The 9,864-nt window shown below is 34.3% G+C and overlaps 1 protein-coding gene across 2 annotated transcripts in view; it reads right to left on the bottom strand.

Moving 5' to 3' along the window:
- scyl2 (SCY1 like pseudokinase 2) overlaps window positions 1-9,864 on the bottom strand; it is a 21,504-nt gene that overhangs the window by 2,059 nt on the left and 9,581 nt on the right. The window contains exons 7-18 of one of the 2 annotated variants that reach the window (XM_016571867.1): window positions 9,183-9,299; window positions 8,898-9,023; window positions 8,163-8,339; window positions 7,886-7,897; window positions 6,815-6,937; window positions 6,354-6,467; window positions 6,105-6,237; window positions 5,882-6,000; window positions 5,645-5,745; window positions 3,180-3,255; window positions 2,987-3,076; window positions 2,735-2,854 (exon numbers count right to left, since the gene is read on the bottom strand). In XM_016571867.1, the coding sequence (XP_016427353.1) occupies window positions 2,735-2,854; window positions 2,987-3,076; window positions 3,180-3,255; window positions 5,645-5,745; window positions 5,882-6,000; window positions 6,105-6,237; window positions 6,354-6,467; window positions 6,815-6,937; window positions 7,886-7,897; window positions 8,163-8,339; window positions 8,898-9,023; window positions 9,183-9,299 (1,308 nt within the window). The remainder of the gene's footprint in view (window positions 1-2,734; window positions 2,855-2,986; window positions 3,077-3,179; window positions 3,256-5,644; window positions 5,746-5,881; window positions 6,001-6,104; window positions 6,238-6,353; window positions 6,468-6,814; window positions 6,938-7,885; window positions 7,898-8,162; window positions 8,340-8,897; window positions 9,024-9,182; window positions 9,300-9,864) is intronic. The other variant, XM_016571868.1, reaches the window with a different exon arrangement.

Here is a 9,864-nt window from a genome sequence, read left to right as displayed (position 1 = left end):
GAAGCTGTGTGTTGCCCGTCGCCCCTCTTCCCCCTCCTCCGCTCCGCTGCGCACCACGCCCACTTTTTTTTAAGCATTTTTTAAAACTGTGGTGAGAACTAACCAGTGCTGAAACAGGGGGTTTCATGACCCTTTAAGGTCAGGAATCGGATACTTGTAAAATTCTAAATTTCAATTCCGCCTATCAATTCCTGTGTGTGCATCTTTTTTTTCTTTTGCGTGGTGAAAAGAGGTTGTTAAACATTTATTTGTCTTTGAATCATTCATTCAAGAGATTTATTGAAAAACACTGATTCATACAGTAATGAAACAAGTAAATCTTGAATGAGTCATTGAATCATTCCATTCATAAATTTTGTTTAGATTTTGTTTAGCTGTCTAATATTTTTTCTTCAGAATTGTTACTACAACTACAACCTCCAAATATATATACAGTCGTGTGAAAAAGTGTTGGCCCCTGCATGTTGTGTTTACTTGTGTTATCTTTGACTAATATTTAAATTTGTTTGATGATCTGAAACATTAAAGTGTGACAAACATGCAAAAAAATAAGAAATCAGGAAGGGGGCCAACACTTTTTCACACCACTGTAAGTCTCAATTTCTCCAGAATCGTGCAGCTCTATTTTGCACACAAACAGCTATTAATTGAGCTCAGTTTTTATGTAGCCAGCTGATTTTTGTTCAAGGTATTCAGCAGCAATTAAATGTTTCACAAAGAAAGACACAGAGTAAATATGTTTGTTATCTAAATGTTTGACTTCATTTTTTTTTTACCCAATCGATACTGGGAATCAATAAGAATCACAATCGATAAGTAAAATCGTAACTGGAATAGATAAAATTCGAACGATACCCAACCCTACTGTTCACTGACAGTGATTACACACTTTCATAGTTATTAACATTGTACATCTAGCAAAGGTTTAATTTTTTTAATTCAATGTACATTTATAAACTTTTACGGTAACGCGTTATAATAACTTTCATAAATCATTAACAAACATTATATAATGCTTAACAGATCATTAGTTAATATATATTGACATAGCTAGAAATACAAGATAATAAGCTTGATAACATTTACAAATGTACTTATTAAACATTTAATGAATAACAGATCATTATTTAATGTAAACTGAAATGCTTACAAATGTCATTAAACTTATGTACATACGATAATGAACTTTTTAAAATCTACAAATGATTTTAAAAGAAATTATATAATGTATAATATATTATTATTAGTGCTGCCAAACGATTAAATCGCATCCAAAAAAATAAAAGTTATTTACATAATATGTGTATACTGTGTATATTTATTATGTATATATAAATACAAACACATGCATGTATATATTTAAGAAAAATATGTTATGTTTATATATTAAATATATGTATAATGTAAAATATAAGAATATAAATATATAAATGTAAATATTTTCAATATATATATTGTATGTGTGTATTTATATATACATAATAAATATACACAGTACACATTCACTATATATTATATAAATATTATATATTATTGATATTATATAAACAAAAACATTTATTTTGGATGCGATTGCGATTAATCGTTTGACAGCACTAATTATTATATAATGTTTGTTAATTATTTATTAATGAAAGTTATTAGAAAGTGTTACCCATTGTACTTTGTGTTATATAACCTTGGCCTTGAACTGCATAAACTAGTTAACACTGCTTGATGAAAAAAAAAAAATGAAAAAAAAAAGTTCTTCCTTCTGACTGCCATTTCAGCTGCATTGCTTCTGGAAGCACTTTTTTAACAAGAAATTCTCGATATAACGTCATGAAGCAACCAACATCAACAAACTTTGATTTGAAGCAAAACAGTGAAAATCAGAGGGGAGGGAGGTTATGTACTATTTTTACCATAAAGAATTAAATTACGCAAGCAAATAAAAACCAAAATATCTACAGATTTTAATTAGTCCATATAAAAACAGTACATCTGAAGAAATGTCTTGATTTAATTATAAAAGCAGTTTTAGAGTGCAGGGAGACTGGCTTGATTTTTACTTCAAAAACCAAGCTGTTTCAAAGTCAAGCATAGTACTTCAACCAGCAAAATGTGACTCTCCATTTCCCATAAAGATTCTGTTATCACTGGTTGCTGTAAGACATACGGTCTTTGTGATACATGTAATAGCATTTTCCCATTTAGAGGTCTCAAGTACACAGGACTCTTTGTATTCATGTAGTCATGCAATGAGTGAACAACATTGTAACACTAATGGTTTCAAGCACAAGGCTAGGACTTCTACCATAAGATATCTGATGTCTTTTAGCCAGTTCTGAATTTTTAAATGATGAAAGCGCTAACAATTATGTGTGTATCCGTCTGTATATTGTAGCTTACTATTTATGTTGCAACTGGTAAATGACATCAGAGATTGATATTAGGCATTTTGGCTTTTTTATTGAAAGGCAAAGTTAGCTCGGGTCAAGCAGAATAACCCCAAGTAAAATTAATGATATTAATAAGCCAAAAAGCATACTATTAATTACATTAAGATTTTATTATTTGTCATTGTAAGGTACAGATACAATGACAAAGAATACAAACTGAATGCTGGTGTGAATATGAGATATGGTACCTATTACCAGAAAAGTTTATCTGGTAATTTCACTGCAAAAATTAATTCCATGTGTGAAAGTGACAATAGGTTTCCCATGATACCTTTGTACAATGTATGTGTTACCTGAGGTGTCGTTGTGGCTGGTTTGACACTCTGTGGAGCCAGCGGCTGCTGGCTTCTTAGTTTGGCAGCCTGTTCCTGTTCTTTAGCCAAACGCTGCTTTTCTTCCAGGGTGAGAGACACCTGAACATTACCCCAAACAACAGTTAGTACATCAACCACGTCTAATGTCAACAACCATCTGAGCTTCATCAGAAAAACACGTAGTTAAGCAATGCAATCCCAAAATATTCTAAATCATTAAGATGTACTCACTCGTGAGGGTTGTGAAATGGTTGATGAGGAACCGTTCTCTTTACCATTCACACCTGCACTTCCTGAACTGCCACCAAAGATCTCATCGATCTATAAGAAAGCAAAGAAAAACACCCAATTACAGTTAATTCCGCAGTGTGGCAACATTTCAAAACTGTGGACTGGTTGCGGGATATTCAACAGGTGTATTTACATCTCTGACTTGTGTGGCTGGGCTGGGTGTGTTCTTAGTCTCCTCTGATTGGTTCATCTGGTTTATGTTTAAACTCCTGAAAAAGACACAATACTTATTAATCATACGTCAACAACTGCTTGTATGGATAATGTTGTGCTCTTTCCATGTTAAAATTACTATAATTTAGTGCTGTAAAAATTAGCGCGTTTAATTTTCCAGTTTAACGGCATTAAAAATATTTAACGCAGTTAACGCTGGGGTGGAGCTAGGGTTCACAACTGCTGCTTCCGTCTCTTTTTCTTGAGAAGAATTGCATTTATTTACATCAAACAGGAGACTTTTCAGACGCGCACTCCACTTCGCCTCAGTGCCAAGCGCTAGTCAAACGATTGCAGAAATGGTACAGGTGACGAGGAACTTCATTAGAACAACAGTGAAAATGAATGTCAGAAGAGATGTCAGTAAAAATGAATTTTCCTGTCCTGTCAGCATTATACTGTAGCCTGTATCATTTCAAATAAAGCACGAATGAAACTACGAGCATGCGTGTCAGATCCACGTCACGTTCAGCAGCAGCAGCTCTTAAAGTAATAGCAGCCAAATAACCTAATTACCCAGCTGCTGTGATGTCTATTAATCAAAGAACAAAAGAAAAACGATGAAAAAGATAACTTTTGTAGCTTTAAGGATGCATCTATTTTTAATTTAGAATTTAGTGTTTGATAACTTTACTCAATTTCTGTATTGCTGAAGGGCACAAGCATGACATTTATTATAATGGGTTTAAAGGGGTCATATGATGCGATTTAAATTTTTCCTTTCTCTTTGGAGTGTTACAAGCTCTTGGTGCATAAAGAAGATCTGTAAAGTTGCAAAGATTAAAGTCTCAAATCCAAAGAGATATTCTTTATAAAAGTTAAGAGTTAACCACGCCTACCTAAAACGGCTCGTTCTAACACGCCCCCACATGTCTACGTCACGATGTGGGAAGATTTGCATAACGCCGCCGAAATGTTCACGTGAAGAAAGAAGGCGTCATTTTTATTCTCGCTGTAGTTTTGTTGTTGCCGCCGCCGCCATGTCATGAAGGCACTGTGTTTCGTTGTAAAAGCGAAACTACTTTGTTTGGCCTTCCAAAAGAGGACGATATTCGCTTCGTCATGCCTGGAGCTGATCCGTGCTGGTCGCTGAGGAAATACATCAACTTCGCGCTGTGGATTGCCGGATCGGCTTTCACCGTGGACGAAGCAGAGTCCAGCCCGGGGTCGTCACATATGGACGCTCCTTCGTCGAATCTGCCGGCCGCGCCGTTTTCAAGCCCGCCCGCCTCTGCTCACTCTAGCCGGCCTCCGCTCATGATGATTGTTTTAAGTTAACTTAAATTAGAAGTTATTTTTTAAAGTCTAATAAATGTTCAAATTAATAGCTCTCAATTATAATGTAATGTTGAATGGCTATAGTCAATGGTTAAATATTAGGAAAAAATAATTTCCTAGGGACATCAGTCGTATCAATGATACTCGCCTTCTGTCATAAAAAAATGATGTCATTAAAAAAAATATTTAAAAATATACTGTCTTTATGTTGTTTCTACAAACTTGAAGATTGAATGTGAAATTATTGCAATATAAATGTATATTTAAAAACGTTAATGTTAGGTGGGATTAATCAATTAATTTTAGAAAAATGTGTGATTAGTTTTTTTTTATTTTTATCGACTGACAGCACAACTATAATTATGAGTTTATATCTATCAGACAGCCTGTTTAAGTGGGCAGAGTAAGTTGCAGTGTGGACCAGGCTTAATGATGGAAATAGTCCACTTAAAGGGGTTATATGACGTTGCTAAAAAAAGAACATTATTGGTGTATTTGGTGTAATGAAATGCGTTTATGCAGTTTAAGGTTCAAAAAACACATTATTTTCCACATACTGTACATTATTGTGTAAATACAACTTAACCACTGATTTCTAGTTGTGTCCTCTTTTGATAGGCCAAACAAAGTATTTTTGCTTTCACAACAAAACACACAGCGTCTCCATGACACGGCGGCGGCAGCAACAACAATACTACAGCAAAAATCAAAGTACGCCTTCTTTCTTTGTGTGAACATTTGGGCGGTGTTATGCAAATCTTCCCACACAGTGACGTAGACGTGGGGGTGTGTTTGAACGAGGCGTTTTAGGAGGGCATGGACGAGTCTTAACTTTGATAAAGAATATCTCTTTGGGTTTGAGACTTTAGTCTTTGCAACTTTAGGGATCTTATCTATTCACAAACAGCTTGTAACACCAAAGAGAAAAGAAAACTTGAAATCGCATCATATGACCCCTTTAACAGACAGCAAAATCTAAGAATGTGAATAACTCGATGTAGAATCTCACTGCTGTCTTGTAAATGCAAAAACAGAATCTTTTTATTAATAAAACTGCATTTTAAGAAGGAATAAACACAATGAACAGAGAAATAACTGAAATGGAACCTTTGCTGCTCCTGCATGATGTGCAACTGCTCTAATTTGGTCTTATGCTCCGCCTCCATGCGATTCATCATTTCCCTGATCACAGCCATGAAAGAGGTAAACTGAAACACAGAGACACAAAACTTTTAAAATGTGTGAACAGAATCTATACAACTGAGCTGAAGTGACACTGAATCAAGTTCATATTCTGTGGATGAACAAGAACAGTTTATGTGTAGAGAGAATGTGTGTTCTCACCTGGCTAAGGTTAAGGTTGTTATCAATACTAAGTGAGACCAGATGAGGTAAACTCTTTCCAGCCAGGTGCTCTTTTGGGATGCCCAGTTTCTTATGGGTGAAAGTGCACTTGTAGATCCCTAAAAATATTTCAAATAAGGAATAAACAAGAACACTGACAAAGACGTTGTAAGGACTACTATATAATGATGATTTTATGTTATTTTGAGCCAAAATTAATTACCCAGAATGCCCATGAGCACAGCTGGTTCCCTGGATGGAATTTGTTGCAGGAATGGTAGAATTTCATCAATGACGAACCATTTATCCAGGTATTCCAGAATCTTGCCTAGGCACACCAAAGAGTTCACCCTCACCTGAAAAAGGAGAAAGTAATCTTCTTTAGAAAAACAAACCTCATAACTACTCTTCCAAACTGATCAATGATATTCACTTATGTTACTGAAAAAATAAGAAGCATAAGGACACAAACCGCTAGTGAGGATGTCTGTAAACAAGCAGATTTGATACGAGGAATAAGTGCATTCTTCATGGATGGGTACTCAATTAGATTGGCAAACGTGGGAATGATATTTAGACAAAGTTCCTGTTTAGAAAAAGAACAAACAGTCTAAATATTATTTGTGTATTTTGCTTTCATTTTATTAGAAGTAGGCCAACAGCGCCCCCTGCGGAATTAAAACTCCAGAATCCGGAATTCCGATATTGGTCAGATAATATCGTGCATCCCTAGTTGTTATACTTTAAAATGTTGAAATACCTAAATGTCTGAAATAAATGATTCAGCTACTGGGGTGTCAAAATACATTGATGCCTTAAAATACATCAATCGGACAATTAACGTTTACTGAAGATTATCAATTAAAATACTAATAAAACAACTTGATAAGCAAATTAATTTTTCTCATCCAAACAAGTTTATGGTGTGGTCACCTGTATTTGAATAGAGGGGGCTTCCACCGCTCTGTACACCATGGGCAGAACGCTGTTCTTGATGTCTTCAGGAGGCGTTTTGGTCAAAAGAAGGTCCATCTTTTGTAGAAATATCAGCAAAATCTGGATATATGAAAGAGAATTAAGGAACTAAGATTTCTAAGAGCCAACAAATGAACATGTATAACTAAAAAAACAAAGATAGCAAAACAAACCACAAAAAAAAACAAAAACAATGCTAAACAAAAGCATAAAATAAAACAACTCTAAACAAAAAATAAAACAACTCTCCATGTTAGGCAGGCCCAAACACTTTCTGTTTTTAAATCTAATCTCAAAACTTTTAACACCGTATGAGAGCAGGTTTTTATGATTGTGTTGGTCTTATGTTTGTTTTCATGTGTCTATTGTTTTAAATCGAGTATGCTTGTACAGCACTTTGGTAAACACTTGTTGTTTTTAAAAGTGCTTTATAAATAAACTTTGACTTTGAAGAAAAAAAGTAAAACGATGTTAAACAAAACAAAGCTAAACAAAACAAAAAACAACAACAACCAAACAATCATGAAAACCACATTAAAAGATCAGTGCAAACGGTAGAAACAAACAAGTGCAACCAATATACTATAAATAAAAATATAAACTTATTATAATATAAATAGTGCTGTCAAACGATTAATTGCAATTATATTTATATTATCTTAAGTCCAAAATGAAAGTTTGTTTACATAATATGTGAGTGTACTGTGTATATTTATTATGTATATATAAATACACACACATGCATGTATATATTTCAGAAAAATATTTTGTTTATATATTAAATAGATTTATATATAATATAAATTATATTAATAAATATATACATGTAAATATTTTCAAAATATATACTGCATGTGCGTGTATTTTATATATACATAATAAATATACACAGTACACATACATATATTATGTAAACAAAAACTTTTATTTTGGATGTGATTAATCGCGATTTACTGTTTGACAGCACTAAATATAAATATTACGATGAAATAAACTACCACAAAAACCAAAAGTTCAAACCTCACTCACCATGTTGCTAGCCTGATAGCATGAAAGAGAAAAAAAAAATTACAAATTTGAACCTTATGGATTACACAGGCATGTGGCAGCCACTGTAAGTCCACACCAAGTGCGGACAGGGCCAGAAAGGTTAAGTGTCAGCTTAGTACTCTAATATGTCAGCTAGTATGTGGAGTGGAGGCGGAATGTGTTTCATTAGGTTGGATTAATAACATGGGTTAATTTTACTGGTGCAGAATGCTTTGAGTGGGATGGGGAATGCATCAGTAGTATGTGTAGTGTGTACCTGTACTGGCTCCTGCTGTTTGAAAACTGGGGTGAGGTCTGGGAGAACGAGGCGGACGTATTCCTCCTTTGTGCACTCCTCAGCGATGAGCAGCACATTTGGAAGAATGAACGGAACCATGTCAGGATTCACAAACTCAGACGTGAGCGCCGGGAGGATTCTGTATACTATCACTCTCTGAGGAGAGAAAACAACAGGCAATTAACTTAATGCCATAAAATACATGAACAAAAACATCACAGAATTTTGGACTCTGACATTTAAATTTATTTCAGGCATACACCTCAAATATTGACACACATTTTTTTTTAAGGTCCAATTATCACTATTTAACAAACCATAAACTACGACATTTGCCTCAATAAACTCCTCATTTGCTGCTTATTATTAGTTAGTAAGCTAGTTGTTACGTTTAGGTATTAGGTAGGATTAGGGAAGTAGAATATGGTCATGCAGAATATGTGCTTTATAAGTACTAATAAACAGCCAATATGTTAATAATATGCATGCTAATAAGCAACTAGTTAATAATGAGAATTGGTCCCTAAAGTGTTACCAGATATTTTATTATATAAATATTCAAATATATATAAAATACAAAAACTACTTTTCACAATCCAATCATAATATTGCTAGTTTCACTATTTAAATGCACTGCAAATTTTAAAAAAGTGTTCCTTTTCAATTCCATTTTCGAGCTGAATTTCTTCAAATATTGTAAATGTTTGTTCTTGCCTTGGGCAACTTGGGCAGAACTTTGGGGAGACTTTTGTAGAACTGAGACTTCTGTAAGTTGTCCCGTTGGAAAAGCGAGTCAAAGTACTGAAGGGTCATCGCTCCAACATCATCGAAGAAGGGAATCTGTGCACACACATACACTGAAAAGTCAGAATTTCACTCTCATAGTCTTAAACCATAATGTTAACATCATGTATGGTAATTCTCTTTCAGGACAGATACTTCAAAGAAAGATGTTTTAAAAAAAGTAGAAGAAAATCGGCAAAGACAGTAAGATCTGACCTTTGTCATCTGATCTGCATCTGGACGCACGTTTGAGGTGAGGCTGAGCAGCATCTTCACATGTTCCCGGACCTCCTCTGGGATCTGACGCAATAATCCTGGACTCAGATGGCTCAGCTACACATTAGAATGAGGAACAGAATGAGATTCACATATTTAAAAGTTATCGCAATACTATAATTATGTTTTAGGGTACGATAACTAGCAAGAGCTGAATATTGTGGCAGTATACCCAAATATATTATTGATATTTTAATTATATTGGTATTTACCAATTAATTGTTGATAAATTCGTTTTTATTTAATTATTAATACTATTAATTTTTAACACTATATAACATTTGTAATACATTATATATAAAATGTTGTGGCATTTATTCAGCAATTCTTCTCCCCGAGTTACCGTCTTCTGTCATTTTGGAGAGTACCCCGGAACGTAATCAGCATTGTTTATGTTCAGTAGCGCGCGCATATTGATCGAAAACAAAGCGGATTACGTTGATTAAGTTCTGGAGTACCCTCCAAAATGGCGGAAGACGGTAACTCGGGGAGAAGAATTGCTGAATAAATTATGTTATTGTTTTCTTTGCGCACAAAAAGCATTCTCTTAGCTAGGCCTGGTCGATAAAACGGTATCGATATTTATCGACGGTACACCCTCTTCGATAACGATAGAAAAAAA

The sequence above is a fragment of the Sinocyclocheilus rhinocerous genome, unplaced genomic scaffold (assembly GCF_001515625.1).
Source record: "Sinocyclocheilus rhinocerous isolate Xijiao unplaced genomic scaffold, SAMN03320098_v1.1 scaffold952, whole genome shotgun sequence".
Taxonomy (NCBI): Eukaryota; Metazoa; Chordata; class Actinopteri; order Cypriniformes; family Cyprinidae; genus Sinocyclocheilus; species Sinocyclocheilus rhinocerous.
This window is presented reverse-complemented; position numbering and strand designations above follow the sequence as displayed.